Below are 18,300 nucleotides of genomic sequence, written 5' to 3'. Positions count from 1 at the left end.
TCCTAGGCTAACTAGTACTTTAAAATGAATTACCAAATCTCTATAAATACACAAATTTTGATATTTTTGTATTGAGAAAAAATTATTCATATTTTCCTCATAGACTCCCATGTACAGTGAATCTACACTTTGGTATAATTCCAAAATCCAATTTCTGGCGAACACATCCATTTGTTACCACCCTAATCCAATCAAGTACATTAATATCAATAATCGGGAGTACATAAATACACGCGTTTACCTATTTTTGTATTGGAAAAAAATTGCTCATACTTTCTTCAAAGACTCCCATGTATAGTGGATGAATATTTTCAGTGAAATTCCATAATCAGATTTCTTGTACACATAATATGCACCTTTAACCATCATATTCTAATCAAGTACAATTATGTTAATTATTGAACGTCTGTATATGCACAAGTATACCAAGTTTTTCATTGAGAAAAAAATTATTCACAATTTTATCATTGACCTCCGTGAAATTCTAAGGTCAAACTTTTTGTCCGCATGCCAGTTATAACAACCCTATTTCATTTAAGTACATTTATGTAAATTATGAAATATCTATAAATGCATAGATATAGTTTTGCATTGAAAAAGTATTACATAGTTTTCTCATACTGTACCATTACCATGTACAGTGAATCAACATTATCAACAGCTGATTTTTAGTTAAATCCAAATATCAAAATTTTTTACACACATGCTTGCGCAAAAATATTGCGATCCACCAGTAATTTCTGTCCAACCCCTTTTAGGGGTAATTTCAAAATTATAGCAAGTCAGAAGGGGAAATCTGAGCATTAACACCTTGTGAGTTTGTAAGGAAGGTCATTTGAAAAAATCTAAGCTCTTTTTTTTGGATTCTATTGCACCATACCCCCCCCCCCCGCCCGTGGTGTTGTGTGTGCAGCTTTACTTAAGCAATGTGGTGGGGTCATGGAATTTTTGTCATCTTGAAAGGGGGGGGGTTATCAATTTTTTGGTACAATGGGTAGGGGGGTCAACTTATTTTGACTGATGCGCAGCAAGAATTTGCCGGCCCATCCCCGGCCATAATAACTGAACGCTCCCTAATGACACTTGGAGAGTCGGGTGCTCGATGGGAGTTGCACATGAAAGTAAGTCCTTGCTACGACTACTTCCTTCTCTGTGTTGTGTATACCGGTATGACTGTTTCCCCCGATGACATACTGACACTGACGTCAAGCTACCTGTAGCAATAAACATAATTTACGTTTTTGACCAAAATATATGTACGTCGTAAACAAGGAGATGTAGATATCCGCATATGTGTATCATTTTCTGCAACATAGTAAAAAAAATTACTTCTTTCTACACCTTGCTTACAGTTAGATTAAATTTGTTGAAAATGCTGGATTGTACCGTAATGACGAACTACATGGCGAAATGCTGCCCCATAGCACTGTGCTGTGACCTAGGTCACCTGCATGTGCGATTTGAAACCTTAGTGTTGTCTCTTCATCATTCGTTCGATTTATTTTGTATTTCCATGTTTTAGGTTGGGTGTCAGCCATTATTCCTCGACGAGAGGGGCTAGAAGTGTTGTATGTTGCTTGCTAGGTCGTTTGTTTACAGTAATGTGATAGAAAACACTCTATTTTGTGACAACTATACTTGTCTATGACGGCCTTGAAGAAAGCTGTTTGGTTGAAAGAGAGGGAAAATACTTGGTTTCTTCTTTATCCGAACATCTGGCTGAGCTTCTTTTGGTAGTGATTATTGCCTTTTGATTTTTGCACTCCCTTGCCATCTGGCTAATTTCGTCGGTTGTGCCCCAAATTTAATGATTGATTGACTCATTATGTTGTTCATTTGTTGCGGTGGTTACAAAAATTGAATTTACCGTTATACAGTATGAAAACGAAACCAACTTGCAAGAAAGTATGCAGTAATTAAATGCTACTGTAGTCACATTACAGCATAAACACTACAGCGGGGAGACCTTATATGTTTTCTATGATTTAGGCCTACAGTGTTTATTATTTACCCAGTATATTGACAAACAAATGATCACATCCAAATTCAAGTTTATTACATTTGTGGTTAATTTGTATATAACATTTACGGTTTGGTGCTGTTATAGCTATGGTTAGTTGTTTTATCATATTTGTAGTTCATTTCATCACAATTACGGCCAATATTACATTTATAGAGATTATTATATTTATAGAGGTTACACGGTTGTTCCGTGAATAAGACCTGTTTTCACAACAAGCGTGAAAGTCTTTCAGGGGGTCCGGCACCTATGTGCACACAGGTGAAATGTGTATGTATTTATGCATGCATGTGTATGTATGTATGCATGCATGCATGCATGCACGCACGAACGTGCGTACGTACATTCACACCAAAAACTCAAAACCCGTAGCACCTACCATCCTAGTATTTGTGTACAGGTGCACTCAGGGAATGGAGATGAGAATTTGTGATAAGATTGTTTATGTGTATGCAAATGAGGTAAAAAAGGCAAAATCCTACAAATTGCTAAAGTTCTGTAACCACGAGCCAGAGTTGGTTGAAGCTTGGCATGCAGATTCCTTCAGGTAACTTTTGTGAAATTTGTTCAAATTTTGGTGAAATTTTATTATTTGTATTTTTGGGTCAATATTTCCCTTTATTTGGTCAAAAAATTATTTTCTCTAAACTGCTTGTTAGATTGCTTTGAACCTTAGAATGCATGATGCTACGGTTGACATCTGTCACATTTGTTCAAATGGTGGTGAAAGTTTCATATTTGTAATTTGGGTAATTTTTCCCATTTTAGGTCAAAAAATCATCTTCTCTTAAAGCGCTCGTCATATTGCTTTAAAATTTTACATGACGGTTCTTAGCGATGATCTATGTCAGTTTTGTTCAAATTTTGACAAAACATGCAATATTGTATTTTTGGGACAATTTTTGCTGTATTTAGTCAAAAAATTGACAAAGATCTCATTCTTGAATTCCCTGGTCCAATTACAAAAACTTGAGTACCGCTGCACATTTCACCTGTTTCTGTGTAGATGTATGCTCAACTTTAATAGGGAATTTGTTCTAGTGAAGTTATCATTTATCAAAGGATGCTAATAACAACAAAAGTGTAAACTTGGTGAAAATGTCAAGAACTCAGGTCAGAAATTTTACATGCCTGGTATAATTTGTACAGTAACTGAATTATAGACCTTCAAGCCAATAATAAGTTGTAATCTTAAATGTTACTGCTTGATGAATTACCAAATATTGCTTACATTTATTCCATGTAATACAATGTTAAAACGAACATATTTACTTTGGTATGGTAGATTGAATCATAAATTTTGATTTACCAAGCAAGCTGTATTGTGTTGTATGTGTGCGTGCCCATTGCCAAAGTTGCCGACCATAACATATTTCACCTTGAAATTTGATGGACAGTGCATCAAATGTATTACGATGCACGTGACATTATGAATATAGCAAAGGCCAATGGAAGCTTATAAATATCATGCGTACATTCACTTTGGCCTGCTACATCTAACCAAATGTGAGCAACGTGTCATTGACCCCATTTTTAAAAACTGTCAATGATATATCTCACCAACATACCTGAAGAAATAGCTCTAACATGGGTGCTTATTTTCGCAATAGTGTTCCCCCTCTTGGCCCATAATGTAACATTATGTACGAGGCCAAGCCTCGTACATTATTTTGTTAAGTTTTCTCTAGTCTATGGACCTGAAGGGGTACATGATTGCTATTATTTTCTTGTTTTGGCAATGCCAGGAAATTTGTCGATGTAGAAAACATCTGGGCCACAGTACTGGATTATCGGATACATTATCAGTGATAGTCTAAGGATAACGTCACAAAATTTTCTGGTATTGACAAAGCTGTACTATAATTTTTAGTCACCCCTGTGTCATATGTGATTTTGTTACATGCCTCGTATATCGAACGTAGGATTCATTGCATATTGTTCTTCCTTGTAATGCTAAATTTTGTACAAGTAATCTATTGACGTTTACCGTGGAAATTACAATTTGGTATATTTCTATTGGCGAGAAAACGGTATGTTTCAAAATACTCTTAACACAACAAAAATATTGCCTTCAGAGATGCAGAGAGAGTCAGTTTCTTGACTGTATGATGGTTCTTCCTTTTTGGATAAAGTCTTCATTACCTTCGGAAATGATAATACCGTGTTCTTGTCATGATTGTTACTGGAATTGTTGCTATTATTTTGTCTACGTTGACAATTATCCGTGAGTTTTCCTTTCTCCACAGAATCTGAACACTATTTATATCGGAAGAACCATGCAGCTCCATTGAGAAAAGATCTAGAACTGGACGTGTGTGTTAAATTCACCTGTCAAGTACAATACCAGGGGTTCAAGGATATAGAGGTTTCAAATTTTACCGGTAGCAACTACAATGGCATATGCGCTAAGTCTGTTTATGTTATGTGGAAGCCTGTGCGTATGTTTGGCTCAGACACTGGCTCCAGTTACAACTACTACCATAGATGGCGAAACGACATTTGTCGTGGTGAATCAGAACAACGGAGACATCTACATGGCAACAGTCCTCGATCAAGTGTATCGGATTTATCGACTTAATGGCGATAACTTGGGCAAAATTAGTCTGACAGACGTTCCGGGCATTGTGACGTTTATGATCATTGATTATCGAAGGAAGACTTTGATTGTTTGTAGTCTGTCGACGTGCTTTCCGCATGACTTGGAAACACTGACACAGATTGGAGATGTATCAGCCGCGTGTGTGTTTTCCGATTACAGATCTTCGTGTACGCCGACAGGAACCGACGCCGTGGCGTTCTTCGCCAATGGCAACAACAATTTTCTCTACACAGCAACCACTCCACAGCGCAAAGCTTGTGAGAATGGTGAAATACCGAGAATAGCCAGCCGAAAAAGTTCAACGGACGACAACTTCCTTCAATTTCTTTCGGGATCGGAGTCTGGCGACAAACGGTCTGCTTTGTTTCTGTCCTCTTTCTCTCGTACCCCTGACGACATTTTTCTCTTCGATACCGCTGTGTACGGATTCAGTTACAACGAATTTAGCTATTTCGTTGGTTCATTTCAGCTGAACGATCCTGGTGATGGTCGATCCGAAGCTCGCATCGTACGCGTGTGTCAGTCCGACACTACGTATGACTCTTACATGGAAGTTCCTCTTCACTGTGAACAGGCTCTTTACGCTTTGAGTAGGAGGAAACGTCAGGGAGTAATGAAGATGTATCGGCAGGCAGTCACCTGGGCCGAACTGGCAACAGCGAGTCCGAGTTTGGAAATGTATGATGAGGGTCAAGATGTTCTGTACTACGTGATGTCACGAAGTGTTCTCTGCGTCACGTCCATGGCTGACATTGAGAGAGCGTTCCTACTCAACCTCGAAATGTGTCTGAACGGTGTTACGATGAAATCAGCTGCCCCTGACTTGCACAATGTTACTTGCCCACGGAATGTAAGTGTAATCTGAATTTCGATGTTCATCCACAGCCTACATCTATCCATGGTCCCTCCACACACCGGACCGGTGTGTGGAGGGACGGTCATCTATCTCAACTTGAAAGATCCATTAGCTGTAACTTTGGTGACTTTTTTATTTTGTTTGTTTCTATGTATCATCTGCAGTTTCTGGTTTGAATCCCTGAACCATGGAGAAATTCCTAATATTTAGCTCATAAATATACCCTATATGGGTATAATCTGCATTGTTATTGTTTAAATTTTGTATTCAGGTCCGGACTAGAATACATTTATCAACAATAACAATGGTCATTTCACATACACAGGCTGTGTTGGCAAGCAGGACACCGGGCATTGGTCATGATGATCGGATTATTGTAAAATTCTGTAGTTGATACATTGAAACAGAGTAGTGAAAAATTAGTCAACAGTTACAGCTAATGTCCCTTTAAACATCCAGACCTCTTATATAACACACACTCTTCACAGTCTGTCAAGTAAACGTAGAAAAGTCCAATGACAGGGATCTAAAGAAATCTGAATGGTAAATAAGTAAACACAAATATTAAAAGAATAATAACAAGCAAACGGATAAACAAAATATAAACTAAAGACTAAAAGACGACGTACAAGTAAACGAATAAGAAAACAAACAAACAAACAAATAAACAAATAAAACGCTGACAGACATACTAACAACCAGAGTAACTGCACAAAAACTGTATGACCAAAATCTACAGTAGAACTATTGAAAATAGCCACCCTTGCTATGGGATGACCCTCCCATCTCTACCTTACCAAAAAGGAAGACCATTCCATGGAAGGGAGATTATGTACACTGATTAGGGTCTCACGATTGCTCTGCACGTATTTGTCAGATACGGTTTTCGCTCAGTGTACTTTTTTCGTTTTGTTACTTTTTGTTATCTATTGTCTCTTTTATTTATTTCTCTTTGCATTTGTATGTGTGTTGATCGTCCATCTCTTATTGTGTTTTTATGTTTACTTGTTAATTATCCAGCTTGAGTACCAGTAGTCAAATTCGTAGAAATCTGTCATATTCTACACACTTGAGTTAAATTTGCTTATAAAACTTTCCTATGGTGTTCTTTTACAAAGACTGGTGCAGTCAAGTTGACAAAATCCGTTATTTATACTACTATTAATACTGTAATATTGCCTTTATTTATTTATTCACATTAGAGGATAACCCATTTACTGACACCAATTGAGCGAAAGTTTCCCAATTTTCAGGCAACAAGCCATAACTTTAATATACTACCATCGATTTCTACAACGTCTACGATGTATATATTCCCCTCTATTCAGTTTCCTTAGGGCCGACACGACAAGGCTCCTCTTACAAAACAGGGATAAATGACAGCTTTTTGGTGAATCTCACTTTTGACACCTCTTTGACACTCAAAGAATCTAAAAATGCATTTACAATAGCAGTCACTCACTCTGAATGCAAGCACCACCTTGTCAAACTTTCCTGAAAAACAGCAAATAATGACTTTCACTTTTTAAACATTTTATTAAAGCTAGGGGACCTCTACCATAGTTAATACACTAAGACCCCCCAACTTCTTATTTTGTTATTTTTTCAGAAGTTTCAACTGCTATAACTCTGCAATGCCTTTGTGCCCAAATGTCTAGTTTTTTTATTCCACAGAAAATGTTTGACTACTTTTATATTTTAATAGTTTTGTTGAAGTTTATAACTGGCGCTCTAGCCTTTCCAACCACCTTAACAGTCCTTAAAGGCGCGATGAGAGACTCGGAACTCGTAATCAACGGATGCGATAACTTAGTGAGACTGACTCGTGTCCCGTCCCGTCTGTTTAACGATTCTTTTCCGCGAATAGACAAACCAAAATATAGATTTGTAAATCTGTGAAGGGGAGGGTGACCTTTGGTTCAAGTCGGACGGTTTTAGTTTTGTGATTTATCCCACCGACCGCATTTGTGACGTAAGGTAATCACGCGTCTGTCAATACAACTCAAATCATCCGTAAGCTATAATTTGTAATTGTTTAACCTTTCATCGATTTTGCTCCAGAAAGTAAGCAGAGTTTCTTCTTTTGCATGCACTCACACCGGCGTTTACACCAGTCAACGGTATTGCTAACTAATGAACTCATATCAAGATTAAAATTAAGTTGTTTCGACATTGTGATTAATACCTACACACAAACTTTGTTGTCGAGCAAACATGATTTCGAGTAGCACAAACAGCTGTATTTCATAAACTGAAAGAAAAGGGAAGTACACTCAATGTTGCAACTGTTTGTAGGCAATGTTTACGACGCCCAGCGAAACGTTCGAACTGCAGATCACATGTCACAAGCGGCCGTTAACTGTCTACGACGACAGGTCAACTCACAAAACATGCTTGGTCAGAAACAAACATACATTTAACCTCATGTAACTGCGTCAGCCGTAATTTACAAGGGAACGTTCACTGTACTGTTAGGCCCAAAATGTTCAACGTATTGATAGGGAGCCGTCATTATTTACGGCCGGGGGGGGGGGGTCGGAGGAATTGCTTTCGAAACTCCAAAATTTCGAGTACCCCCCCTGCCAACCATGACGTGTTTGAGTAACCCCCCCTCTCTGCTACAGAAAATTTGAGTGACCCCCTCCCCCCCCAAAAAAATTGGGAAAGTTAAAATCTATACAGTAAAATGGATTGCTGCTGCGACAGGCCCTGTACAGACCATGATTAAACCCTGTGGTATAGGTCTTTGTCGGAAGGAGGTTCCAATTGCTGTGGCAGGGGCTGATGTACAGGTCTGTATCCAGTGCTCTGGTGACATGCAGTTATTCTGTAGGATTTTTTTTCAAGGGGGGGAAGATGTGGTGCGAAAGCACCACGAGAGACCGCATAAGCGGTCGCGGGGGGGGGGAGGTCAGGAGGGGGGTGTCCCCCCTCCTGCCATTGGAGCTTTTGAAAATAGAGGTTAAAATGGTGTTATTTGGTGGCACTTGGGGAGTATTTTTTTCGTATAAAAAACTCAAAGGAAAATAAATCTGAGACAGTATTCCAAAACTTATATTTCAGTTCACTGATTTCAACTATATTTTTTGAAACCGAAAAAATAGCGACAGACATACATTTATTCACATTTATTATTTATTACTATTTTCCTGCAATAAAAGATGGGTTTGTTGTCAAGGCATTCAACTGGTTTTAAACTTTATAGCATCAGAATAAGCTTGCTTTACACATTTTCCCCTATCGGTAACCTATACAATGTAGAATATAGAAAGCAGACGTTTCTCATTAATGATCAGGCAAGTATATCAATCTTTAATCAGGAAATACTGAAAAATGTACTCAGTACTAGCCTCTAACATAAGGCTTGCCACGTCGAATAGCTGATCATTCTCGTCTGAAGATCACAATAACGTGAAACACATAGTGTAATGAGATTTTAGTTTCTACTTGAAACCACCTGTATTATGATATATATATATATATATATATATATATATATATATATATATATATATATATATATATATATATATATATATATATATATATATATATATATATTTAGGGGTTATTACACGAAGTTTGGGCGATACCGCGTCGTATTCGAGTGATGTGTCCGTATTTTGACTCGTTGCTGCGCAACTCGTCAAAATACGGACACATCACGAGAATACGACGCGGTATCGCCCTAACTTCGTGTAATAACCCCTTTATCATACATGCATGCTTTGGTTATGACTGTTTTCCTACAGACGCTCCGAAATTAGCGACGAAATCAACTTGAAATCGACCTTGCTTCCTCCAGGCTGTACTTATAAAAAGTTGGTTGCTAAGGAGTGATGACAACCGTATCACTTCTTGATATTATTCCGCTATTGGGCCATTCCACTTCAAAGGAGGGTTAATGGAGCACTTTTAAAGCAAACAATTTAGATATTACGATGTCGACACAGGTTTTCACAATTTGAAGAAGATTTATTTTTAGTTTAAAATGACGTTGGATGTAAAACATAGGCGGGAGTTTGTAAAATGGGTGTGTTTTCGTGTTTTGATACATAACTTCATCCCTGCGTGAAAGTTATGAGGCCGCCAAAATCGGGTCAAAATACTCGCGCCACGCTCAAACTCTATCGAGTATGAACAGCTGAGAGCACAGAGAGCAAGCAGCTCTGCGACATCTATGAATGCACATACAGTGGATATAATACCCGTACCAGTCAGTTTATCTCGAAGAATTATACATGTTCCCAGACGTCAAATATGCCGAATTTACCATCTCAGTAAGCGGATTAGTGAAAACATGAAGTGAGTACACTGTAAGCTGTAGTAAACTCGTTCGTGATTTTGTTGCTGTACGAATAAAACATTTCAAAGGTATTTCCGTCGTCTGCTCGTATATTTTCGTTCCTGGCTTGCCTACATAGAAGTAAACTTCCTTTAACAACCTAAGCGAAAGTTTGACTTTCCCTGGATGGTACATTGTATCTGAAACCCGCACCGCATCGGTGCCACCAGACACGATCATGACCTGTGCACTGACAGGTACAAATCGGAAATATCATGTGCACCTTCAACCTTGTCTGTCGTGAGTATTTTCAGTGCGGTTGGACTTTCGTGGCTCATTTACGACTGTAAACGATGTAATTCACCGCCCAGATACTTTAGCTCATCAACAGGAAACTTGTCGTAAAGCGATTCTATCATGATGCTCTGTCAACCGATATCATTATACTAATAATCATACATCCATGGTGTAATCTTCAGCAGCGTAGACGACACGAAAACACTGCACAGTGCACCGCCAAGGGACCGGCCGTGAATTGACAGGTGTCGGCAAATTATACAAATTTTCAATACGTTTGTTTGTATGTTTTTGGTATAACTGTACTTGTGCCTAAATGCATGCCCATGAAGTGACTGTAAACAACAGAATTTTGACCATAATCGTAATGACGTTTCGGATTGTCATTTGTCTTATTCGCTCAGCTGTTCTGTATGTAACGGAGGTCATGCATGCGCATACAGCGAAGGTCACGCGTACGCGTCGCTGTAAGTAGTTCGGTTACAGTGAAAATATAATTTGTATTTTCACTAGTTAAAATGTGGGCTCATATCAGTACCGTCTGAACAATAGAAGGAATGGCAATACAGGCCCAGCATGTTATTATGTGTGTTGTGTGGTACACAATACCGGATATGAAGATAATATCTTACTATTATTGTTGTATTAATTCTTAACTCCACTAAATGCTTCAATACATGTCAACAAAATTGAGTAGCCCCCCTTTCTTGTTCTCCACTTTTGAGCACCCCCCTTGTAGCTTTCGATTTTTTGAGTGACCCCCCTCAGATTCTCCGACCCCCCGGCCATAAATAATGACGGCTCCCTAAGATAGCTGTATAATCCAGTAGGTGATGTTGCTTATTTTGCTTTCACGTCAGTTTACGAAACAAATCGAAATTTCCATCCAAGGGTGAGTGATGAAGGAATGAGTGTGAATTTTGGATTGGCTGCACGGCAGGATATTGGGAGCAGTATATCGTGTTGAAATTGTAGAAAGCTATGTCACGTCTCTTGTATCAATCTATTGTATATTGTATTTTCTTTTAAGAATTTTGTTTGTTGCTTATATTTTTCTAACTTTATATTCCTGATAATTCCAGCCGAATGTTAATGCCAAAGATGTCGTATGTGGTATTCCAGGAGACATACCCAAGTTTTCTGGAACGGTACCCATAGTTGGTAAAGCTGTCATGGATGTTGACAGTACTGCAATGGCTACGGTAGTGAACACCGGTAATCTCTCTGTGATTCTTCGCAGCGACGGCAGAAAAATACAAGAGGTACGTGTCTGTGGGCACAGTGTAACTCAGGCAAATGCGATCATGCCTTACCAATATGAATCTCCCCTTTTCACAAAATGTAAAACTTACCCTTCCCACTGCTTGGCTATATACAATTGTGTATTTCTATCAGAATTTCCATGGACAGCGCTTGCTGTACTTCCGGTTAAGGATTTAATTCCCCGTGTAGTGGACCTTACGAGCGAATGTTGTCCCAGAGAGGTGATAGGGAAAAAATAATGTTATTAAAAAGGCCTCGCAAGCCATCCTTCCACTGTCCAGACTTGCCAAAAATCACCTAAAGAAATTATTGATACTGTAAGAAATGCATCGCTGGCTTGAAGTAAGGTAGTAATTGTATCTGATCAACACTAGAGAATTAGAAAAATTTGACTATAAATATTACTTTTAAATCCCGTAAATAGTCATCCAGGTAAACAACTTATGAACCCCTTGCTTTTCAAGTATAATGTCCGTCTTTTTGCATGTCATGCTGTTCTTGATGTTCATACTAAGTGTATGTATGCTGATTTTTACTCTCACTACCATGCATTACTCTGCCTAGTTCTCTGAGAATTCCACAATGATACTGTTTCAGATATGTCTCTGTTCCTGTTTCAAGTACATGCCTTTTTCTACTTGCACACCTGACGAGGTAATTCGCAGCAAAGCAAAATTTTTGGTCAAGCACGAATTTGACAAAGTATCTGTTAGTCAAGGTCAGCCTGCATTGCCCCTTCAACTGTACATATTACAGAAAGCTGTAAATACAATGGTCACATTGCACGTGTTTATCAAGGTTATCGAATCAGTCAAGGTCTGCAGAGAACAGCTGGAAGTCTCGACAGATTAAATTTGCCCCAAGTCTGTGAGCATATCAATGACAAAACTGTAAATTGAAGCAATATACTAGTACTCTGCAGACTCTAGCAGACTGTCACATAGATCGTGGGGTGAACGCGATGGCCAGTCAGTAACTGCCATGCCGAGAAAAGCCGAGCGACTTGGACCCATCTTCGTCAAGATCAGCGTCATGGTCATGGAGGACTCATGTGATAGTAACTCACTATTTTTTATTTTCTTTATCTATGTAGAATGTTATAACGCCAGTAGCCCCTATCTATGACGTTTACGAAGATGAACAGCTATTTGAATGTCCAACGCCAGACACTCAATTCAGAATCAGTCCGGACAATACTCATCTGTTCGTCTTTACTAATTATTTTTCCACGGGCCAGGCAAGTGACGTGCCAACTTATACTCTTGAGAAGTCTGTTGTCGCGCATGCGCGCAGTAACTGCATGCATCTTATATATTCATGTAGATTTTACGAAGCGGTGGTTCATGAGACAAGAGGAGGGTACAGGTTTTAAAAAAAATTGTATTATCTTGGGCTAGTCCAAGAAATAAAGGTATCAACAAGTCTGCTTGAATTTTGAATTTTAGTTGAAGGCCTCTTCAGAGCTAATCATCAGTCAAAGTCTGACTTTTTGGAAAACTGCATTAATAGCTCCAGTACACATACGGTAAGGATCTATATAAGAGTTTGTGCGACTACCGACTAACTGTGTAATGTGCTCTTGGAAAATTTTCGTGTCCACGAGCATCTATACAGATACTTAATGGATAACCAACTGCTTTACCCGGCTCAATCTAAGCTTCCGAAGTGCGTCGCGAAATTTCCTGTTCAAAGTTTGAGGGGATGGGCTCCCGGGGAAAAGTACAAACGAAAACCCAAAGTCCAAAATTTCAAATTGGGGCCTTCATGCCAGTTCTGGCAATGGGATGTATACCGAGACGTTCTGAACAATGCAAATCAAATAGGAGTATCAATACATTTACTAAATAGTCATTTTCTTTTTCACCACTAGGAACCACCTCAATATTCAACAACTGTGACGAAGGCTTTGATGGCAAATTGTTCAGCATACACTTATGAATGCTCAAGTTGTCTCAGTGTGTCATTCTGCGGTTGGTGTGCAGAGCAAGACAGGTGAGCGTCAATTGTTTAAATACAATTTTTTGAAATCTGATTTATCCGAAAGCGAACTTTGTAACGAAGGAAAGCAAACAGTACCGTAAGACATTTTTATCATACATGTAGAAAGTCATCACTGTAAGAAATTCCATTTTCCATGGGACCATGGCAACTAATCTCAGTATCAAATCTTCCAGTAAAATATATTTACCGCAGGCTTGTTTTAAACTTAACTTGATACCCTGGAGACTAAATGTTAAGGCCTTCTCCACTACCACAGAGTACGACTAGTATACACTTTTTCTTCAGAGTACTTGAGGTATCCATACATTTTTTATGGCACGCAGGTGTACAATGGAATCTGGGTGTCCAAACGGCCGGTGGTTTCAAGCTGACGCCACTTCATTCTATCAGCAAAGTGAAGGTAGACAGATAGATCCATCGTGTCTTTACATTGACCTTGTCGGCGACTACAACGTAACGGTAAGCAAATATTGTGGATTCGGAAATTTAAAGGGTCCGAAGTGTCCGAAGTGTTAGCGGAGTCACTTAGAGCTCCCACGAACGGCAACCCTAGCATTCGGTGCAGCGAGGTCGAATATCGCACATGTAAGCACATAGTTGATGGATCGCAGGTATTTCTACAACATGCAGACAAGAAAATCTGACCTTTGAGAGAGAAGTTCAGTTGAAGTCGTATACTTTCTACTGGAGCAACACAATTTGAATTAAAACTATGTGTATCGATGTGTTTAAAAACTCCGATACGGCTTTTAACCTAGGATGCTTTTCAGTAATTTCGTGTTGTGTTTGTGAAATGGGCTTTCTTGCTATAATTATCTGCCAATACCTATAGTGTACAACTTGTGTGGTTACAGTCCATATATACGTCTGGTCCAATGTTGTTTTTGGCCACTGAATTAGTTATGAGTAGGATTAGTATTCACCTGTCTACAATCATTTATCACAGTGTACACGACCTGTTGTGTTTGCAAGGCTAATACCCGGTATTTCAACATATGTAAGGAGACTGATAAAGACATGAACTTATATTATGGAAAAACACCGAAAAATTCTTTATAAACTATATAAACTAGTGTTTTATGGTTAACATTCCAAACTAAGAATTGTTCGGCTACTTTATTTTATAAACTCCCCGACATTTTTGTTTTTCTCATCGATTGATTGTTTATGAAAAGCCAACTTATTGGAATTAATTTGACGCAAGGATTCTTGCCGGTAATAGTTAACAAATATACGGTTGTTAATACTTGGCGCGCTACTGATGATTTCATATTATTGTCTGTCAATTATCTTTCCACGTTATTTTCATCAATAGTTTGCCTCAAATACTACAGTGAAGTAATCCTTGTTTCGGTGTTGTCTGTTTTTTTCAATCATACACAATCTCTCTGTAAATTGTTTCCCCACACAGTTTTCACCCAGGTCCGGTTTACGCACGGGGTCCACCCAGTTGCAGGTAAACATTACAACAGAGAAGCTGCTTTATGTTTTCGGAGAAGTGATGCCATTCGTATATATCGGTGACGATGTCGACTGCCAGGGGGCGTTCTTTACTTCAGAAGGAATGAGTTACTTTGGCAATTCATCAGGGCCTTGGACTTACAGGTAAAGTACGCAGCTCTCGCAAAATAGTATTGTACGCGCGATGTAGTAGAGTATTCTCTATTGTATGACTGACTCGGCAAAACTGAAGAATATTGGGCACATACTTCGTAATTTTACAAATTAACATAATCCTAGGGTGACAAATTTCTATCGAACTATAGGGACCCTAAATATTTCTTCCTTAAAAGTACAATAATTAGTTTCAAAAGTCTCCCTGCTGCGTTTCAGGTACATTTGCAATATAGAATGCGGATTTATGCTGATTTATGCAATCATACATTTTCTACTTTCCAGCATACAGTGTTCTGTTATTTCGCCTGGAGTACCTTACTCAGCGATCGTCTCAGTAAAAGTCATGGACTTCAACGAATTAGGACGGTACACACTGTGGTTTAATTCAACTGAAGAGTTCAAATTCGTCGTAAGTTACAATTGCATTAGAGAGGCAGAAATCATAAGAGGTCGAATCATTAGTCCACACGGACATCGTCCGGAGGGACTTGTACGTTTGGTCATGTCCATGCGTGCGTGCGTGCATGTGTGTGTGCGTGCATCTCTCCGTGTGTCTGTCCGTCCGTTCACGCAGATATCTCATAGATGCCTGGAGTGATTTCATTCAAACTTGGTACAAGGATTACCCCTTTATGTCATACATATGCACGTCCATTTGTTTTGTGATACGACCCAGTATGGCCGCACGGCAGCCATTTTGTTACGGTTTTCTAGCTACTATAGACTATAGTCTATAGAAGCTATTGGGATGGGTATCCGTCCAGCGTCCGGCGTCCGTCATCAGTCTGTCAGTCTGTCAGTCTGTCAGTCTGTCTGTCTGTCTGTCTGTCTGTATGTCTGTGTGTATGTATGTATGTATGTATGTATGTATGTAGTATGTATGTATGTATGTATGTATGTATGTATGTATGTACGTAGATGTATGTATGTATGTATGTATGTATGTATGTATGTATGTATGTATGTATGTATGTATGTATGTCCGTTTGTGAGGCGTCCGTCCACTCAAATATCTTGAGAACCGCACTATGTATACTTACTGATTTTATATTTGTTGTGTAGATGAAAATATGATTATGAGAAACTTTTTTTTATAGTTTTTTGATATTGTTGAAAATATGCAAATTAGCGCCAAAAAGGCATTTTTGGTAAAAAATCTTCTTCTTCATAACCGCTGGTCAGACAGCTTTGTTATTTGGTATACAAGTCTATATATAGGGATAACCTAACTTAGAATTGTTCAAATTGTGATGAACTATACAATCTGTATTTTTAAGGAATTTTTTTGTCATTTTTGGTCAAAAATTTATTTCATCAAACCGCTCGTCTGACAGCTTTGATACTTGGTATCCAGGTTTCTACAGATGAACTAAATATGATATATTGAATATATGATGAAATCTGCAATTTTGTATTTTTGGTGCAATTTTTGCCATTTTTGGTCAAAAAATGTGTTTCTCAAAACTATTTGTCTGATGCCTTTGATATTTGGTGTACAGGTTCCTAGGGGTTGTCTTAGTGTGATATATTGAAATTTGATGAAATCTTCAATTTTTGTATTTTTTGGTCAATTTTTTTGCGATTTTTGGTCAATAATCATCTGATAGCTTTGATATTTGGTATACAGGTTCCAAGGCTTTATCTTAATGTAATATATTGAAATTATGATGAAATCTTCAATTTTGTATTTTTGCAGCTAATTTTGCCATTTTGGTCAGGCCATCTTGAAGTGAGCTATCAAAGATATCCACCTTCTTCATCAATACATGTGTCAAAAAAGTTATTCTCTACATAACACAGCAGAGCTCTGTCGACTGTTGGTCGCTTGTTTCTTCAAAACCGCTGGTCAGACAGCTTTAATATTTGGTTTACAGGTCCCTAGGATGACCTTTAATAGTGAGATAATTTCATACAGTTAGGAAATACTTAATTTTGCATCCATGTCTATAGTAGCTTCAGGGACTTTAGCCCTATGTTTCATGTACGGAGCCATAACTCAGGCACATTTCGACCAATTTTATTCAAAGTTAGTATAAGGACATTGACCTATATCATACATATGTATGCCGATTTGTTTCATGATATGATCCAATATGGCTGCATGGCGGCCATTTTGTTTCATTTTTATCATGCCCAGAGCCAAAACTCTGGCATGTCTCAACCGATTTTATTCAAAGTTGGTACAAGGACATTGACCTATATCATAAGTATGCATGTCTATTGGTTTCACAATCCAATGCAAAATGGCTGCCTGGTGGCCATTTTGATACGTTTTTTTCATGTACAGAGCCATAACTCAGACATATTTGCACCAATATTATTCAAAGTTGGTACAAGGACATTGACCTATGTCATACATATGCACATCAATTTGTTTCACGACATGTCGCACTATCATGCCAATTATTGAATTCTCGTAATTAGGCCGATATGTCAAAAATGCTGCATTAAATGTCATGAAACTTGACAGTGAATAAAGACATTTATCAGTGTCATGTTAATGAATTTGTAATTGCAATTATGTAATGAGCTTTCCTAATTTGAACTTTCCTAATTAGAGTGATATGTCCACAAATACTGCATCAAATTTGACGAAATTTGGTACAGATGTTGATCTCATAGTGTTGTAAGTACAATTCAATGACACATAGTGGTACTGTGTAGATTAATAGCTAATTTGCATTTACATGATGAATTTTTGTTGCTTAGGGTGAATGTCCAGAAGCACTGCATTAAACTTTATGAAATATGGTACAGGTGATAATCTGTCAATGTTATGATAGGGTGCAAAAATGTTTGGCAACATCCTGTCAGTTAGTTACTAATTGGCTCATTTCATGACCTTTTGTAATTAGGATGGCGGCCTACATTCGGTTTTATGTTTTCACCACCATGGAACTCATTCTCGGCCATTAAGCCCCATCTGTATCACAGTATTTTTATCACAGACCTAATTAATGAAGAGGATCCTATCCTCTCCGAGGACATCTTATAAAAGTACCCATTAACAAGAGGGGACTGTGTCATCAATGATGACTTGTTTATAATATCGTACTGTAACTTTCTATTTTGGGTGTAAGGACTGAGAGTGACCGTTTGTACCATGTACATACATGCACCCAGTTTGTGGTAAAATCATGGTTTCTACTGACACTACAGTGCTAGAACGCTTGAACGTTATTTGATTGGGTATTCTTTCTGGATTTATTATTTTTTATTTTATCGGATAACAGGCTTTCCAGTTTCAGTGGAAGATTTAAGCCACAGTAAATACAGACGTAAATATGATGTGCAAATGCTCGTGTCTACACTGTATCACAGGCACACAGAACGTTTCGTAGATCGTCGTCGGATGGGAAGTG

General features: G+C 38.3%; 1 protein-coding gene across 3 annotated transcripts in view; it reads left to right on the top strand.

Annotated features, from left to right (window-relative positions):
• LOC139134593 (hepatocyte growth factor receptor-like) overlaps window positions 1-18,300 on the top strand; it is a 35,340-nt gene that overhangs the window by 4,321 nt on the left and 12,719 nt on the right. For 2 of the 3 annotated variants that reach the window (XM_070701508.1, XM_070701507.1), the window contains exons 1-7: window positions 4,274-5,469; window positions 11,140-11,319; window positions 12,414-12,566; window positions 13,191-13,312; window positions 13,645-13,780; window positions 14,733-14,926; window positions 15,221-15,347. In XM_070701508.1, the coding sequence (XP_070557609.1) occupies window positions 4,414-5,469; window positions 11,140-11,319; window positions 12,414-12,566; window positions 13,191-13,312; window positions 13,645-13,780; window positions 14,733-14,926; window positions 15,221-15,347 (1,968 nt within the window). In that variant the 5' untranslated portion in view covers window positions 4,274-4,413. Of the gene's footprint in view, window positions 1-4,273; window positions 5,470-11,139; window positions 11,320-12,413; window positions 12,567-13,190; window positions 13,313-13,644; window positions 13,781-14,732; window positions 14,927-15,220; window positions 15,348-18,300 lie in introns of those variants that run through there. The other variant, XM_070701509.1, reaches the window with a different exon arrangement.

The sequence above is a fragment of the Ptychodera flava genome, chromosome 6, assembly GCF_041260155.1.
Source record: "Ptychodera flava strain L36383 chromosome 6, AS_Pfla_20210202, whole genome shotgun sequence".
NCBI classification, from domain to species: domain Eukaryota; kingdom Metazoa; phylum Hemichordata; class Enteropneusta; family Ptychoderidae; genus Ptychodera; species Ptychodera flava.
The sequence above is the reverse complement of the archived record's forward strand: the minus strand, read 5'-3'. Positions and strand labels throughout refer to the sequence as shown.